The sequence below is a fragment of the Peromyscus leucopus genome, chromosome 7, assembly GCF_004664715.2.
Source record: "Peromyscus leucopus breed LL Stock chromosome 7, UCI_PerLeu_2.1, whole genome shotgun sequence".
Taxonomy (NCBI): Eukaryota; Metazoa; Chordata; class Mammalia; order Rodentia; family Cricetidae; genus Peromyscus; species Peromyscus leucopus.
Window position 1 is genome coordinate 111,893,579 of NC_051069.1, and position 19,485 is coordinate 111,913,063.

At 43.9% G+C, this 19,485-nt stretch overlaps 1 protein-coding gene across 1 annotated transcript in view; it reads right to left on the reverse strand.

Annotated features, from left to right (window-relative positions):
* Cdcp1 (CUB domain containing protein 1) overlaps nt 1–19,485 on the reverse strand; it is a 42,282-nt gene that overhangs the window by 14,014 nt on the left and 8,783 nt on the right. The window contains exons 2-3 of the mRNA XM_028890484.2: nt 5,536–5,745; nt 410–772 (exon numbers count right to left, since the gene is read on the reverse strand). Of these exons, the coding sequence (XP_028746317.1) occupies nt 410–772; nt 5,536–5,745 (573 nt within the window). The remainder of the gene's footprint in view (nt 1–409; nt 773–5,535; nt 5,746–19,485) is intronic.

Genomic DNA, 19,485 nt, shown 5'->3' on the forward strand with positions numbered 1-19,485 from the left:
CATCTGTAAGATGAAGCCCAAGTCATGTTGTCGAAACAAACATTGTATGCAAAGAGGACAAAGAAGTTGGGCATGGTAGTGGACACTTGTAATATCAGCACTGGAGAAATGGAGGCAAGAAGATCGGGAGTTCGAGGCCAGCCTGGGCTACATGAGACTTTGTCTTAAAAAATAAATAGTTGCCAGGCAATGGTGGTGCATACTTTAAATCCCAGCACTCAGGAGGCCTAGGTGGATCTCTCTAGTTCAAGGTCAGCCTGGTCTACAGATCGAGTTTCAGGACAGCCAAAGATACACAGAGAAACTATGTCCCAGATAAATAAATAAATAGCTGACATTGCATCTGGAATACCCTGGAACATCCTGCATATGTCTGTCTGATTAATAGGGATAGGAGGTGCATGCTCACGTTTTATAGATGACCGGTTTGCGATACTGAAGCCTGAGATGTTCCTGGGTATGTTCCATGGCAGGTTTAAGGCCAATTTCACACCCTCTTGCATCTTGATCCGGGACACGGTGCCGTTACTGCAGAAGGTCCCAATCTTGACCTCAGTGGCATCAATACGACCACTGATGGAGTGAGTCACCCCATCGGCACAGCGCTCGCCTGGGCCAATCTGTCTCAGGCGAGGGGTTGAGAACTGCAGCTCCAGGCCAATGCTCTTATGAGCTCTGACGTCCCAGACGTAAGTTCTGTTGAGGGTGGGCAGCTCTGATGTGGATGGCTGAAGACGAACCTCCCCAAAAGGACATGGGCCTGACATGCAGTCTAAAACAGACACAAAAACAATTTTGAACACAGATACAAGACCACATGCTGCTCCTCTGCAGCCTCTAAAGTGTCCAGGTGGTTTTTACCACTCCTAATTGCGCACTGGTGGCCTTTTGCTGGTCAGTGCCAATATGGTGGTATTTTATTTGTACTGAAATGTGATTTTAATTGTATGTTAATAAATAAAGTTGCTTGGAGGTCAGAGCTAATAGCAAGCCATAGCAGAGCTGGGCATTCGTGGCACACGCCTTTAATCCCAGCACTTGGTAGAAGAGCTAGGTAGATCTCTGTGTGGTCAAGGATACAGCCAGCATTGGAGACACACGCCTTTAATCTCAATACCATAGAAGACCTGGAGGGCTGTACATACAGGCAGTGATGAGGCAATCATGTGTTTGGGTTTACAACCAATGAGAAGGCAGAACAGAAAGACTATATAAAGACAAACACACAGGAAGTAGGTCTCTTTTCGGAGAGGTAGGACCACCGCAAGAGGAAGGGTGAGGTTTTAGCTCTGAGCTCTCACCTCTTGGCTTTCTTCTTTGCATTGGTTCTGTGTTTCTTATTTAATAAGACGGTTGGTTACATCTACAGTGCCTCAGTTGGGGAGTTATTTTGGATCAGAGAAGACTAAGAGGAGGCTTGGCTATATTCTCATTCTGATTTGGGCTGCAGGACTGAGAAGGCCTGGCCCCACTGCTTCAGATGGCATAACCTGGCGCTGACACTGCATTACTTCAGTCCTGGAACATTGTATATGTTTACCCAGGAGAGGCTGGACTTTAGCAGAAACAGTCACTCCATGCTGTGCTCCTGGTCCCTCTTTTGCTTCTCTCTGGCTGGACTGCTTCTGGGAGCATTCCCTTGTGGTGGGTAATTTAGACTATCCACTTGACAGGATTTGGAATCACCATGGAAACAAACCTCTGGGCTTGTCTGTGAAAGATTTTCTAGATCAGATAGATTAAGGTGGGAAGACCCAACTTGAATGTGGGCAGCACCATCATCACCTGGGTCCTGAACTGAATGGAAAGGAGAAAGTGAGCTGAGCACCAGTGTTCATCTTTCTCTGCTTCCTGACTAGAGGGACAATGTGACCAGCCACCTCCTGCTGTCCAGTCTTCTCCATGATGACAGACAGGATCCCTTGAAATAATAAACCCAATATTCATCCAAAATAAACCCTCCTTCCTAAGTCACTTTTGCAGGGTATTTGATCACAATGAGATGAGTAATAATATGGACACACACACACACACACACACACACACACACACACACACACACACCTTTGGACTGAAGACACCTGACACTGTTTCCCAGGCACAGTGCCTGTTATCTGGTTAGTTGTCCCCAACTGGCCTTCTAAAGAACTACAGGGAGCCTGCACCTTGGGACAACTTCCTTCCTTTATTTAGAAATTAATTTCATGGTTTTGAGGGCACGCTGCCAGGCTCCACCTTTTAAACTTCCTTTTCCTTCTACATCTCATTAATATGCTGGGCACATTCAGCACACAGTTCCCCTGACTGGCTGATCCCAAGGCACAGTGAGCTTCCTGCACTGAGGCTCTCTTGACTCTATTAACACTGCAGAGGAATCATCTTAAAGCTAATAACTAATTACAACCTTTGATACATGTTGTTTCCTAAGCCTTTTAAAACAACATAATTACTATCAAGGAGGATTTATGTAAGACTGAAATAACAGAAAGCAGGCAAAGCCACTTAAGGATTTTTGTGCTGTACATAGAGGATAGAGGATGTGAAGGTACAATGGCCTTTGGTCTAGTGATCAGAATCTGTGGGTCCTTACTTGTGCTCCACTTGGGTGTTTGAAAGTGCTGTTGATGGGGTTGGGGAAAGTGCTTGTAAAGTGGAATGAGGACCTGAGTTCAAATTCCTAGGACCCCATAAAAAGCTGGGCATGGCAGTACATTCCTGTAACCTCAGCATTTAGGGGTAGAGAGACAAGTGGACCAGAGCTTTCTTTTTTTTTTTTTTTTTCTTTTCTTTTTTTTTTTTTTTTTTTGTTGTTGTTGTTGTTTTTTGTTTGTTTTGAGACAGGGTTTTTCTGTGCAACATCCCTAGCTGTCTTGGAACTAGCTCTGTAAACCAGGCTTGCCTTGAACTCTCAGAGATCCTCCTGCCTCTGCCTCCCAAATGCTGGGATTAAAGGCATGCGCCACCACCACCCAGCAGACCCAAGCTTTTAAAAGCTAAGTGAGAGATCCTGTTTCAAGGCAATAAGAGCAATGGAGGAAGACACCCAGTGTTCTGTTCTGGCCTCTGCATGTGCATGCATGGGTCTGTGTACCTGCACATTCATGTGCATATACCTCTTACCCACACACAAAAGCTGGGTGGGGCAATGCATGCCTGCAGTCATAGAGCTGAGAGGCAGAGACAGGGAGATCCTGGGGTGGCCAGCTAACCTAGCTAATTGATGAGTTCCAGGTTCAGTGAGAGATCCTATCTCAAGAAATACAGTGGAGGGCAGTAGAGAAAGACACTGGACATCGCTCTCTGGCTTTCACATGCATGGACATGGATGTGCCTGTACACACACACACACACACACACACACACACACACACACACACACACTGTCAACTCCAAATAGAATTAAGAGAACTCAAGAGCAGTCTAAGACCTCTGAGATCATCCACATCAAACCTCTCATTATTGCAAAGCAGCCTTCAGATGACTTGTATTTGGCCACTTGCAGATACAGCTGACCCAGCACTGAAGCTGGGCTGTCTGTGGTTAACCTGCATTCGTGTCGGGGCACTGAACAGCCAAACCAATAAAACAGGATCAGATAAAGTGGTGACTAATTTGGCTAAAATTAGACTGTGTGTTGATAAAGATCGTAGCTATTTTAGGAGTTCATAGAAACGTCACTGTGTGTATGGAGCAGCTCTTAGCTTCCCACTTACGTTTGTGTGTGTGTACATGTGTGTGTTTGTTGCTGGGCATATGGAAGTCAGAGGACCACTTATAGGAATCGATTCTCTCCTTCACCATGTGGGTTCCAGAAATCAAACTCAGGTCATCAGGCTTGGCAGCAAGCGTCTTTATCCACCGAGCCATCTTGCTGGCTCCCTGGTCATTTCCCACAGTGCCAGGGAAGCAGCTAGTTCTTTCCACTGTGGGATCTTAGTCCCTACCGAGGCATGGCTCCTACACTTACTCATAGCCTGGACTACTCAACAGTTCCTGGTTTGATTCTATATCAAGAACTCAGTCAAGAAGCCCAATCTCTAGCCTCAGCTCTGTTGCTAAACACAACACTGAGAGAGTCACCCATGTTTGCAACTGTCCTTTGTCACCAAAAGCCTCAGCCACAAAGATGGAAGTGGTTCGGTGACAGGCCTGGCTATAAATCTCCTGCATTCTGCCCAGTGCAAAAACTCAAGTAAGTCAAACACTTCCTCTCCAGAGAGGGACATGTCACTCAGAAGTGATTCATAGCTCATTTTTTCCCAGCAGAACTCTACCTTCATAAAATTTCATGGAACTGCTGTAGAATAAGAACTAAGATGTCAAACTCCACTAAAGCTTCCAGATGTTTGTTGGGAAAGGAGACGAGGAGCAGGCACACCACTGGACCCAATCCCAGGCCTGTATCTATTATTTTTAGAATTGACACTTTATCACCTTGACAAGTTGGAAGCATGCGTTTTCACTACCCACCAGATGACTCGGGCATCCTAGTACTGAAGGACTAAATGTACTCAAATACTTTACTTGTGAGATGGCTTCTTAGACCATTTTCAAAATTAAGGTCACTTTATTGACTTATTTGGTTATAAAGTAACACATGCTTTTAAAATGACAACAATAAAAAGGGCAGTAGAGACAAACAGAAAGGCAGGCCCAGGGCGTCACACTTACCTGCGACCTTCCAAGTCTTTGTCTTCCATTCTGCTGTAGTGGATGTTTGTGTACTCTCTAAGATCCACAGGTAAAAACCCAGTTCCAAGCATGGCAACATTAAGAGATGGTGCCAATGGGAGGTAATTAAGTCACAAAGTGGATGACATTAGTATCTTAACAAAAAGGCTCAAGTGGAAGGGATACTAGCTTTTGTGCCTGTGCCTTGGGCTTGCCAGTCTCTAAAACTGTGAGAAAAACACACATCTGGTCTTTATAAATACCCAGCTTCACGTATTGTGTTATAGCAGCAAAATGTCCTATAGTGAGCCCCTTGTTTTTTAGATCTTTCGAGCACATGAATCAAGAGCCTCACAGATCTATAGTTTGTGGGTCTCTCTTGTGTTCTGTGAAGAGATGGTGTGGCCAAGTGGTTAAGAACAAAAGACTAAAGTTGGGTGTGCACCTTTCCTCCCAGCATTTGGGAGGCAATGGCAGGTGGATCTCTGTAAGTTTCAGGCCAGCCTGGTCTACAGAGCGAACTCCAGAACAGCTAAAGGGTATGTAGAAAGATCTTGTCTCATAAAACCAGAAAGCAACAAGCAAGCAAGCAAGGACTACAGGCAGAGTCTCTTGCTCCTGTCCAACTCTGCTCCTCATGAGCTATGTTAGCCTAGACCAGTTCCTCTCTGGTCTGCCTGCGTTCTCTTGAAGATTAACCATGAGCCCATGGGAAGCATATGGGCCTATAAATGGCCATGTAAGAGTCAGGTTGGAGAGCTGAGATTTTAGAGTGGACCTCTGTCCAGCATCAGAGCCTGGCACAATCTGTGAAAGAGCAGTAGGGGCGGGGACCTAGACAGCAGCTCATGAGGGCTAACTCACCGATATTCTTCTCAATTCCCAACACAAAGTGCTTCTCCGGATTGATGCAGCTGAAGGTAAAAGACTTTCTTTCTCCAGGTTTGATAAACAACTCGGTCATATGCTGTCTAGAAATGATGATGTAGCAGGGTTTCACAGGCAGGGCTGGGCTCGCCAGCCTGATGTGCACTGTAATGCCACTTCCGTGGGGCAGAGTAATCTCAGATGCTTCTAAAGGAAGAAGCAAAAATGACATGAGCAAGGGATAAAGTCTGTAAACTTACCATGGTCCCCCTGGCCTGGGAAGGGGGACAGTATGAAGTGACAGAGTTGACTTTCCCAATGGCAAAAATCCTGGACCTGCTGTCTGGGTAGGAATACCACCTCTTGTTAAGTTAAAAAAGAAAGTTAACTTAAAAAAATTATCTTTATTTTCTGTGCATTGGTGTTTTGCCTGCATGTACATCTGTGTGAGGCTGTTGGATTCCCTGGAACAGGAGTTACAGACAGTTGTGAGCTGCCATGTGGGTGCTGGGAATTGAACCTGGGTCCTCTGTAAGGACAGGCCAATGCTCTTAACCACTGAGCTATATCTCTCCAGCCCTTGGGCTATTAACTTTAATAAAAAAAATAAAAGCCACGCTGCTGATCTCCTGGGTAGTGTGTTTTCAGATCCCTATACATGCAGCATTAATGACAAGCAGAGACACTGTCCTGTCTCTTTTCTTTATGACTTTGACTGCTGCGGGGCGGCGGTGGCAGTGGGGGTGGGGTGGGAGGGTGGGGGTGGGGAGTACTACACAGTTGCATCTGTCTGCAGAGACACTTGTTTGCAAAGAGCTGCTGCAGCTGCTTCTTGCCACAAATGCTTTACAGGCCAAGAGTATACATCTGTACCACAGAGGACAGGACATTTGCTAAAATTAGAGGTAAAATATACTGGCCTAGCCTAGTGGTGCAGGCTCATCATCTCAGCTCCTTAGTAAGCTGAGGCAGGAGGATCAATGTAACCAGCTACTTTATGCTTTTGCCTTTCCTACCACGGTGGGCTATATATCTCTTCTTCAACTGTAATCTCAGAAAAACTCTCCTTCCTCAAGACACTTCATGTCAGGTATTTGGTCATGGCAATGAGAAAAGTAACTAATAGAGTCTCATTCACACAGCAGCTCTCTCTGACCAACTTTCTGCAGTGCTCCTCCTCCCTCACCCAGACGTCCTGGGCTCCCTCTGTTCCTCTGGCTCTAGTCTCTAGCCTGAGGGCACCCTGCCATCTGCCCAAGTTGTCCCTCTCCCTACCAGCAGGCAAGGTCCCACAGGAGGACAGCAGAACTCACCATCTTGCTCAGCAGTAGTCTCAGGACACAGAAAACTTCAAGCCCCCAAATAATTCTATACATAGGTACAGTCTGGCCTTGTCTTTTCTTGCATTTGATTGCTCACAAATATATGACCACTCCCTTACTTCGGTGAGGGCCAGTTAATCTTCCCTGGGGTAAAAATGCTTCGTCTTGAAATAGTGTGACAATTGAACCTTCCAAGATTCAAAATCCAAGGAATTCTTTAAGACAGCAGATGGCGCTGAGACCCACATTCAGAATTGTGGTGTTCGGTTTTATGTCTGAGCTGTCTTATCACAGACCCTGTGTTGTTTCTGCAATTGTAAAACTGTCTTCCATACTGACTATAAAAGGCTTGCAGTAATCCTCTCTCTGGGTTTGGTTTCCACCCTTCACAACAGCCTCCAATCCTGGGTAGCCAAGTCCAGCTAATTCAACATCAAGGGCAGTCAGGTTGTGATGCTACCAATTTCCTTCATTCTTACTCCTGTTTTTTTCACCTTTTAGCCAAACCATAAATGAACATAATTACTATTGTTAATTAGTGTCTTTTGTTTCTTCTCCTCCTTCTCCTTCCCCTTTTGTTTTGTCTTGTTTTTTTCAAGACAGGGTTTCTCTGTGTATCCCTGGCTGTCCTGGAACTCACTCTGTAGACCAGGCTGGCCAGAACTCAGAGATTTGCCTGCCTCTGCCTCCGGAGTGCTGGGATTAAAAGCGTGAGCCACCACAGTCTGGCAATTAGTATCATTTTAATTGTTAGATACAAGGCAGCTAGATCAGCAGTTGTGGAGCTGGAGTAGGGAGAGGGAAGGAGGCCCAGAAGACTCTGAAGGATGCAGAAGTTGCTGCAGGTCTTGACTAGTGTGATGACGGCCTATGTTATACAGACGTCAATATCTATCAGTCCGTACCCCAGATTGTGATGGCATTTTATGTTATAGCTTAATACATTAAAAAACAAGTTCAATGTTATACCTTAATACATAAAAAAAAAATGAGTTCAAATGTCATACTTTAATATACAAAAATAAGTGTTCATAAAAAGTCACAAATACATCTAGAATACAGTTTAATGTTTTGTGGGGGCTATTCTTCCTCAAAGAGTACGTAAACATTTCAAATCTCTTGAATTTATAACTAGATTCAGAAGACCAAAGCAGAGTTTACCAAAATCTCCCTCTCAGGTTGCTCCTGTTTGCAAGCAGGCCAGGACCCAAAGTAATTTTGATAATTGTCATTCACTCTGTTATTAACAACAGCCAAAGAAAAACACGTGATGTCTTTTAGAAATTCAGGATTTTTAGAATCTTTGAAATCAGATATTTATTCAACAAACACTTTCTGGGTTTGTAATAGATTCCAAAGGCCACACTTGGTACAAATAATTTACTGACAGGCCAGGCATGGTAGCACAGTCTATAATCCCAGTACTTGGGAGGCACAGGCATGCTGATCTCTGTGAGTTCAAGACCAGCCTGGTCTACATAACAAGTTCAGGCCAACCAAGGCTATACAGTGAGACCTTGCTCTAAAAATTAATTAGTTAATTAACAGGAATATCCAGAGTCCCTGCTCCCAGGGAGCTAATAGTCTAATTTGTCAATTTAAAAAAATAACAAAATTCCCAGACCTGGTGGGTCTGACATAAAATCCATTTATCTGTACTGGAAGCACTTTTATTTCTTTTTATGAGTTGTCTGCTTGTATGTCTGTGCACTATGTGTGTGCCAGCAGAATCCAGAAGATGGCATCAGATCCACTCTGGACCTGGAGTTAGAGGCAGCTGAGAGCTGCCCTGTGGGTGCTGGGAACTAAATCTGGGTCCTCTAGAGAACAGCCAGTGCTCTTAACTACTAACCCATTGCTCTTGCCCCTGGAAGTTTGTTTTTTGGGTTTTGTTTTTGTTTTTGTTTTTTTCTAGCACTTTGACATTCACTTTCAGCTTTTTATTTTTCCATCATGAAGAGCCAACTATTCCCATCTAACTAGTGAGCACAGCAGTGGTTCCTCCACAGAGCAGAGTAGTCACTGTTGTGGACATACTCTCTATTTTGGGTCTAGACCACCCAGATTTTCATATGAATTCATTATGCTCTGACTCCCAATAGACAACTGAGTTCCACTCTCCGGTGCATGGTGCCGCCCAGCCACTGTGCCTTTGCTACAATTTGAATATGAAACGTTCCCAAAGGTCCATGTGGCTTGGTCCCTGATGGATACTATTTTGGAAGGTTTTGGAGACTAGGAAGTAGGACCTAGCTGGAGGAAGTGAGGGGTATCTTGTTCCTGGCCCCTTCCTGTCTCCATGTGCTTCCTGTCCACCATGAAGTGAAGAAGCCCTCACCACATCCTCCTGCTGCTGTGATGGTCTGCACACAGCCAAATACACACAGCCAAGCAGCCATGGCCTGACCCTCTGGGATTGAGTCAGAATAAATCTTTCTTCCCTTAAACCATTTTCTCAGTGTTTTAGCAGTGGGAAAGGTAACCAATATGTTATCCTCAGTGAACCAGATCATTAGCCCCTAGTAAGCTTAAAGGCTAGGTGACTCAGATTGTTAGCCTCTAGTGAGCCCACTAAGCTAGGTAATCAATACATTATCCTCAGTGACCCAGATAATTAGACCCTAGTGAGCCTACTAAGCTTCCAAAGGAAATACTGAGTTAAAGAGTTGTGTTCAGCATTCCCACCCACATTTGCAGCAGAAGGAGGGAGTTTAATTCACAGGCTGTTTTCCTGAGTCACAACCAAGGACTCTTCACTCACATGGTTGCCACATGTATCTGCCCGCCTCATTCTGAATGATATGTAAGACAACAGGAAGGGCAAAGAGGGAATGAGGAGGTAAGGATTCCACCTGGAGCTCCCTAGACCCACTTCAACGCTCTACTGCTTCACCATAGTGAGGGGTCATGGGGACAGTACTGCTGGCATAAAATAAATCAGAAGCTCATTTGATCACAGGTACTTGGAATTTGAGAACATTTTGTTTACATGGTTTTTCCTCATACCCACTCAACCATTTATCATACCTTGAAAGAGGAAAAACCAACACTTGGAAGTGAAACCTCAGCCTTCCCACCCATTCCTCTGTTGGGCCCTGGTACACCAGAGCCCTGAATGAAGTTTGGAGGAGAGGAAAGCATTTCTTTCATCTCTGCAAGAATTTCATACTTCATTGGTGGAAAGTTCAAAAGGTTTGTGACCCCAAGTCCAGAGAAATACAGAAAACACTTGCAATACTGGTATGATTTTGAGGTCTTCTGGGCTGAAAGAAATCCAAGTCAACCTTCTCGGGAAAAGGTGTGGGGCCCTGGGGAAAGGTTCTGAGGCCCCAGTTCAGCTCCTGAGTCACACACAGCTCTCTTCAGCTCCCCGCTGTCTTAATTCTCCTTATTAGGGCATCTTCACTCATCCCACCTTGCCTGTGCCTCTCAGGTGGGAATTCCAATGTGTCTAATCATTGTTCATTATTCATATCACAGGATACTCCACAGTTGTCTCTTGTTACTTCTTCCCCCACTGTCCTGTTTCTTACTCCAATTCTTTGTGATGGATTTGAAACGCTAAGGAGCCATTTCCTCCCATATCTGTCAAACAGTTTCTAAGACTGACACACACACACACACACACACACACACACACACACACACACACACACACACACATACACACACATACACACACACACACACACACACACACACACACACACACACACACACAATTTAAACACTTTTAGATGCCTCAGAACTAGTTGCCTTCATGCTTGGTATGGTTTCTTCTGGGACTCAGTTCATACTCACTTTCTCCGTCCAATCACAACGCACTAGGCAGCATCCCGTCAGGGACAAGGCTAAGCCTGGACACCCTCAGGCCTGGTGCCCTGGATGTCAAGGGAGACAGACACGGAGTGTTAAATGTGAATCAGCATGGGTGATCAGTCATGGCTTGTGTGGGAGTCAGAGTCCAAAGTGGTACATGAGAGGATGATGCTGATGAACGCTGCCCTCTCTTAGAAGATGTCACATTGTGCAGCGACCTCTTCACTTGATGGGCTCACCAGCTCATGTTTCCTGCTTCCATGCTTCAGATCCAAGTTTCTTGGTTGAATATCAGGTAAATGAGTGATTTGCTTCTAGGACTGGGTTTGCAAAACACAACTCATTAACTGATAGCTTGCTCAGAGGATGGGGTGCTCACACTAGGAGGGCCAGGGGAGTGGCACCACAAAGGAACACTCACACCCGATCAGCGACTTCTCCCACCTTCATCCCCTGTATCAAGGGATGATTCAGTGTGAGCTAACTATCAGACCTCATCAGAGTCAGTAAGCTGAGGCCACTAAGCAAGTTCAAAATACTCTGAAGACACTGGGGTTTAGCCATCAGTTATTGTCTGGAGGTGTATGGTGCTGGCCATGGAGTTTGGGCTTCCTTCACTTGTTGGGACCAGAATGTTTTCACAGCTGTGTGTTGGGGTAAATAGAGTAGATTTAGAATTGGGTTGCTGTGCTGCATGCTGCTGTGTCTGCTTGGACAAATTGCTTAGAGATAAAAATGTAACTATTTTGAAGTCTGAATGAGTTAAAGTATTCATAAAGCACTTAGGAGGGTTTGAGAGTCTATCAATATTTACCATGTTTACAATGGAACTTTTCACTGCTAGTGGTAGTGATGGTGACTAGGGAATAGTGTCCAGTATAGTCCAGTACAGTCCAGCATCACCAGCTTGCCTGAGCCCGGAGCCCAGAATCCTGGCTAGTGGGGCAGAGCCTGGTTGAGGCCAGGATAGCTCCTTCAGGACAAACGCCTAGCATACTCTCACTCTAAGGCTGTGCAGTGCAAGCAAAACCTCACATTCTGTCAGCCTTCCTGCTCTGTTCACTGACTGTAAAGGCTTTCCCATACTTGTTGACTCATGTGACTCCAGTACTCCTGGAGACTGAGACATGACATCACTTCCCTACTAGTATTGCACTCTGGAGTCAGTTGAAATAGCCTACCTACTCTGCTAAGGGACTACAAATGAGCTGTCCTCTGCATGCTACCAAGCTACCTAGCAAAGGGGTACTGCTGCCATTCTTAGAAAGTAAATAGAGTTGAGATATTGGCTGCTGCCAAGGGGTGGGGTTACCACCACCACCACCACCCACTCTGAGAGGGAGTGACTGTCCTGCCGGTCTCCAGCCTGAGGACTGAGGCTCAGACAAGTCAAGGAAGCCATCCAGGCTTCTCCTCTATGACTAAGAAGAGGCAAGGCCAGGCCAACACTAGAGAGGTCTGATACCGGAGCTCAGGGCATGCTGGGAGTACTCACAGATCTAATTCTGCTCTAGGAATTCCACCACAGCCAGGATGAGCTGATGAGAATGGTTTGTTCTCACTAACATGGTAAATCAAGGCAGAATGAAGCATTTCTGAGAACAGGAAAATTCTGCTAGTCCCTAGTCAACAGCTTCTCTCTCTCTCTCTTCTTGTTTTTTTAAGATGGGATGATCAACATTCAATCAGGCCTCTGGTGTGATCTGGCAGGAAATGCTTCTTCAGAGACCCCCATCTATCCTGGGCCTCTGGACCATGAAACCACTTATTCACTGGGTGGAGGTCCAGTAGGACCTGGCAAGCCATATAACCACTCTGCCCTGATCCTTCCCACCTTATTCCCTGGAGCCGCTTGGGAAAAGCAGGGCAAATTCTCATTCTCCTTAAAAAACCACATCAGGTGGAGAAAAGAGGTCAAAGCAGATAGCTGAAGTTAAAAGAAAGGGTTGGATAATAGGACCAGGAACATGGGGATGGCAGGTTAAAAAACTACTTAAGTCATCTCAGCATTCCAAGAATCATATTCAAAGACCTTGGGGCTTAAGGGACATGAAGTGCCTGAAGAGACCCACAGTCCTATCCTGTCTTCTCAGAACACAGATCCACAGTTGTCTCTAAAATAACCTACTATTTCCATAACCCTTAGAGCAATGACAGAGGAGAGTAAGATAAAGTTCCATAAGCGGGGTTAAGATCCCATGTGTAAGCCTACTCAATCCAACCCAGTGAGACAGCTGATCAAGACTGTCAGGGGCATCTATTTACTCCTCTCTTCATTCCTGAGCTCTTAACAAAGGAAATGATATTCAATGATGCAAATTATCTATCTTACAAAGTTACAAAACCATTTCCAAAAGCAGTACTAGTGGCCAGCTATGAAAGGGCTTGCGATTTAATCCATCTCTCAAAGTGGTGACAGGTTTATGTGGAGTCATCCAAACCCTTCTGTAGTATTTATGCCCAAAGACACAGGGCACATAGTACATGGTGATACATGTACTATGATGAAGGCTGAACGAGCCTGCAACAAATGGACACACAGCCCAGCCAAGACATCACCATGACTCCAGATGGAATCAAACCATATCAGGTGGAGAAGAGAGCTCAAAGAGGATAATGAAGTTAAAAAGCTATGTAATAAAAGGACAAGAACATGGGGGCTACAGAAACAACAGCTTCTGACCACTGTACGTAATTCGTGATGACGAGGCATGCTACAGGACTACTTCAAGTCATGGCAACATTCTATGAAATGTTAGAAAGATTGGTTCTGTCATACCTCAAAGTGTGGGTCATAAAAGTCACTGAAAACCACAAGGTTAAGCAGGAAGAATCACAATATGGTTCAAACAACTCGCCAGTTGTTTGACACACATGGATGGTGTGTTGAACACACCCGAGGTGTCCCTTCCCCAACTGCTTGGATGTTTACAGGCTTCTGGGTTTCCTGTTCCCCTACTTTTCTTCTCTTCTTGTTTTCCTTTGTTTTCTTGAAACAGGGTCTTGTGATCAACTCAAGCTGACCCTGAACTTGGTCTACTGGACTTTGGACCACCAGACCTGGCAGAAGGTAGCCTTTTAAACATCAAACACTTTAGGACTACTGGTGATTAATAACAGAGCTATCCTATAGTTAATCTCAGGGTATTTTTAATGGTTTCCTTTAGGCCTCAGACATCAGAATACCTTGTCTTCCCTTTTTTTTTTCAAGATCACATTTTTAAAAAATTATGCGTGTATATATGTGCATGTGGGTTTGTATATGTGTGTATGTGCGAGTGTGTCTGTATAATATGTGCACATGAGTGCAAGTGCTTGAGGAGTCCAGAGAAGATATCTGTCTCCTGGAGATAACTATGGGCAGTTGTAAGCTACCTGATGTGGGTGCTGGGAATTGAACTCAGGTAATCTAAAAGAGTAGTGCATGCTCTTAACAGTTGAGCCATCTCTCCATCTGATAACTGGTACTCTTAAACACATATCTTTTGCTATACTTACAACACTGGACAGAGTCACAAGCTCAAATATAAAAGGCATAGTAGGGAGGAAGTATACTTGTTGAACAGACAGTGCATGCTCTATGAGGTAATTTGCAATCCTGATTTTTTTTTTCCCTAAAACACATCAATAGTCCCTAACCTCTCCCCTCCCCCAATTGATAGCCACTGGTTATCTTTTTAGAGCTATCTGGATGGTGAATTGTGGAAGGCAAGAGGCCAGAGCACACAGAGAACCTCCAGTCTGTAAGCTGAAGGGACCTTGTTACCAAAATGACCTGGGACTGGGCTGGATCTTTTCAAGACTTTCCAAACAAGATCAAACTCATTGAGTTGGCTCAGTGCTAGGCCTTATAAAAGCCGATAAAAGCTAAAACCAAAACCAAATGATATTCATCAAGTTGTTCTTCAGAGAAAATTGCTCTGAGGAGTAAGGCATGCATGGCCATCCTTTCTCAAATTCTAGTAATTTAACACTATCCTTTCTACACAACCAAATTCTTTTTTACTTGTTAGTTTATTTTTTGAGACAGGGTCTATGTTGCCCAGGCTGTCCTTGACTCTGGATCCTCCTTTCTGCCTCAAGAGGGCTGAAATTATAGGCACTGCACCATCACAATACTGGGATCCACAACCAAACATACATCTATCCATCTATCCATCTATCTATCTATCTATCTATCTATCTATCTATCTATCTATCTATCTATCTATCTATCTATCCATCCATCCATCCATCCATCCATCCATCCATCCATCTATCTATTTGGGTTTTTGGAGGCAGGGTTTCTCTGTGTAGCCAAATATTTATTTATTTATTTATTTAGGTTTTTGGAGACAGGGTTTCTCTGTGTAGCCCTGGCTGTCCTGGAACTCACCCTGTAGCCCAGGCTAGCCTCAGACTCACAGAGATCTGCCTGCCTCTGCCTCCCGAGTGCTGGGATTAAAAACCACTGCCTGGCTTGTTTTGTTTTTTTGAGACAAGGTCTCTCTATGTAGCCCTAGCTGACCTGGAACTTGATGCAATGGGTAGACCAAGCTGACTTTGAACTCACAGAGATATACCTGCCTCTGCCTCTACACCTGCACTCTACAAATAAATTCTTGAAGAAAGCAATCTCAGACTTTTTTGAAGATAAGGCTATACTTCAGAAATTCATTTTAATGTAACAAAGCTACTGACTGCTACTGACTCTCAGCTTTTAATTTTTTTTTTAATTTAAAAATATTTTAGCTGTAGTCCCAGCACTTGGAAGGTAGAGGCAAGAATTCAAGGCCAGCCTTGCCTATAACAAGTTTGATACCAGCCTTGGCTACTTGGCTACATGAGACCCCATCTCAATATTGTTGTTGCATTAAAAGTGAAAGTCTGGTAATAGAAGACAAATCAGTGGTTGCCAAACAGGAACTGATTGTAAAGGGGTCAGGAAGAACTTTCTGGGGAGTTTTTCAGTGTTATACACACTCAGCAGGACCTGGACAAACAAGCCATTGAGATTGGTGAATTTTATGGCCTTATGCCTCAGTAGAGTTAAAAACAACAAAAAGCATCTTTTACATTTAGATAAATAAAGCATAAAGTAGAAGGCTTGACCATTAAACATCCCTTTCTTATTCTTGAATCTGCTTCTTTTCCCAGAGGCAACCACCACAGCCAGGTATGGTCTTCCTGAGCTAATCTACAGCTATGTGTGTTCACCTATACCACCTCCATTTCCTTTCTATTGCCAGAGGCTGCATGTCATAGCTGCTTTTTGGACCTTTGTTTCCTGCCTGGGCATCAGTCCACAGCAGTTTACACAAGTGTCACCTCATTTTTTTAAAGGCTGCCTGGCACTGCACTGGATATAGCAGAACAGAATCCAGCTACTTCCCTCCTAATAATGGACCTGGAGGCTGTTTCTAATCTCCAGGCACTGGGCAAGGATAAGATGCCTACTTAGAGTTGAAAGGTTCCAATGGGACACACTTCTGCCAGCTTCCCTGGCTCATTGCTGAAAGGAGCTGCAACAGAGCAGAAGCCTGTGTCTAGAAAATGTTAACTCAAGGGGGTAGGGATGTAGATCAATTGGGAGAGTACTGACCTAACACACAAGAAGCCAAGAGTTCATTCTCCAGCACTGCACAAAGCAGGGGTAGTGGCACATGTCTTTCACCTTAGCATTTCGGAGGTAGAGGCAGGAGGATCCAACGTTCGAGGTCATTTTCAGCTATAAAGAGAATTTGAGACCAACTTCAGCTGCAAGAGACCCTACCCCGAGTAAACAACAACTTCCACCCCTCAACAGCATCCTACATGCACACAACCACAAAAATCAAAGGATGGAACCCAGGTCTTCATGCACGCTAGGCAAGGGGCTATTCCTAGCCCCTGTGCAGGCTTCTGCAAGATGACCCTAGTACTGTTCACTATATAAATCATGTCTTCTTGTTCTGACAAGATAAGAGCTTGCTCCTGAAATTTAATCCAAGAGCTAAAGTGTCTGATAAGACTGTCAGCATTCTAGGCCAGTTCTGGACTAATACCCCATCTCTCAGCAGGGAGGGATTAGAGGCCAGGGCTCCAAGGGACAGCCAGCTCTGGTTTCACATGCAGCTTGCTCAGCTCAGCTTGAGTGTGTAGTACTTGGTCATAAGGAAAGCTGCAGTCCTGAGAGAATGGTGTGGCATTTCAATTGAGTGTGCTGACTGAGCTATACAGAACCTGCCTGGTCAGTTCCTTGGCTAACAGGAAATTCTTGCGTGAGTAGACACTAACAGTGTTTAAGAATGTGTTCTGAGTGTCATGGGAAACAACTTAGAGCTTCTAATTTAGCAAGTTCACTTCTAGGAATTTCCCCTGGGAGCCCTCACACATGCTCAAAGTGAGCTCTAGTGGGCTGAAGCACATGTTACCACACTGAATCTCACAAGATAAACTATGATGAAATGAACGGTCACAGTTCTGAGCAGTGGAGGGACCTGCTCTAGGTCAGCAGGGCTGAGTGATTTACACACACCCTCCCAATGGGACCTTGGCCAGCTTCCAGGTATTGCTATTTCTATGTTGTACCTGAGGTCAGTCTTAGGTTAGGTAACCTGTCCAGATGACCTAGTTAATAAGCAGTGGTGTCATGATTTGAACCCTATGTTACCCAGTTACTGTGTAGATGAGACCTTCTGTCCTGGAGTGAAGACCCAAGAAATCTTACTAGTCTCCAGAAACTCTGGAAGTTACAACTTTCACGAGCCCTCACCCTAAGGTTGTAAGGCACTAAACATTGCGTAGAGAAAACTCTTCAGTGTCCCTACAATTGTAGAGAGAGCTCCATTGATACAGCTTTCATGAGCCATTTCCCATGCTGGAGTGGGCTTTCCAGTGATGCAACTGCCTATTTGTTCCTGTAAGTAACCCCAATAAACTCACTGGCTCATTAAACTATACTTAGGTGGAATCAATTCTTTGGTCTATTACTGATATACTATCTGGGGTGAAGAGACATTTGTTCACATCTTCAACTCCAAAGCTAAGTGGCTGAGCAAAATGGTTTCCAGGAAGAGAGTCAGGCCCTTGCCACCATGAGGGACATTGTCCAGGGATATGGGGACTACAGCAGTGAGCAAGACCCAGAAGCAAATACCAAAGTGACTGAGAAAGGCTGGTCATATGTATCCTTTGTGATGCTGAGCTAGGCTTGTCAACTGGACCATGGAGAGCAGATGGCCTATTGCCTCAGACTGAACCCTCCCAAGACAGTCTCCAGCAGGACAGACAGAATTCCAGCATGCACAGAGGTTGTGAGGCTCTTGAAGAGCAGCTCTCTACTCTGACTGTTAGGCCAGTTTGCCAGGAGTCCAGGACTTTGCCTACTCCATAGGCTCATAGTCCTTCCAATGCAGGGGTAGTTCAATTAAAATTTAAAGCTGACTTTGGAGTTGGAGAATGGCTCTCTCCTTCTTTAAACTCAAGCAGGTTGTTAAAAGGAAAATGCAAACTCCCTGTATCATGCCAGAAGAAAAGAGCCATCTTCTGCTATGGGACAGGAGAAAAACAAATTAATTAAGGGACTATTCTACTACTAATCTCAACTCTTTGATTCTATTCTGATTCTTTAAACTTTTCTTAAAGTATGAATTTTATATCAAAATTTACAATTATGTATTAATTGATTAATATATATAGATATACATTTTAAACTTTGTTAAGATATGAATGGTCATATAGAGTACTAACTAATTCTAGAAAAAAGGCTTCAATTAGCTGCATATATATGTCTTTGTGTTCTCTTATCAGTTTTCTGCAGGAAATCACAGCCAGGCATAACATCAACTGAAGTCTCCAGGAAGAAGATGGGGGCCCATAACAACAACAATTCCACGTGGACAATAATAATATAACTAAGCTGACAAACATCATCTACATATCAGCTTTGAGCTACAAAGTGCTCAGAGCAGTTTTGAGAGGGCTAGCTGAGATGATCCAGTTTCAAAGACTACTTGAATAAGGACTTGAGATAAACCCTGAACTTTGGCATTATACACAGACTGGATAATGAAGGATATAGTCTCCTAGAATTTGACAGTTAACCAACGCCCACATTCCCAAAGAAGTGGTGTGGGGAGGGTGGTTTTTTTTGGTCTTTTAATGGGTTTTGGGTCTGGGATAATTTTCATTGTTTAGGGGGATTGGTTACAAGTTGTTGTCAAGGGTTAGGAAAAGGGCTAAGCAAAGGAGATTAGATTTAAGATTCTTGTTTTTTAAAAAAAAAGAAAGAAAGAAAAGAAAAAGACAATTACTAGTTTTAAATACTTTACATTGGATTGGATTGTTTTATATTATATACAAATTATATATATTGAAATGGATATTGTTAGAAAATGCTATATGTATATTTCTAATTGTACTTGTACTGTTCATTTAACAATGTAATTTTCTGATCCTTGAATGTTATTATTACCAACTATTAGGATATAAAGAAATGAAAGTTAGTAGTTAGACATTATAATAGAACTTGTAGTCATATTAGTATGTTTTCAAGATTGAGCAGATATAGTTTAGATAGACAGGTCATCTTCAAACCCTTCAGAGATCTACAGAATATGGCATTTAAAATGTTTTAATAACTTAGAAAATTTTTCTTTTTGTTATGACTATAAGACATGTTGGCTCCTGGCAGTACCAATCTACTTCAGAGAAAATATGGGCATTGAAGAAACTGCATATGGAGTTAACTTTCATTGTGGCAAAAGTTAGCCACTGGACAACAAAGTATCCTCGAATCAACTGCTCACAAACAGGACGGACAGGACATGAAACAAAGGACTACCGA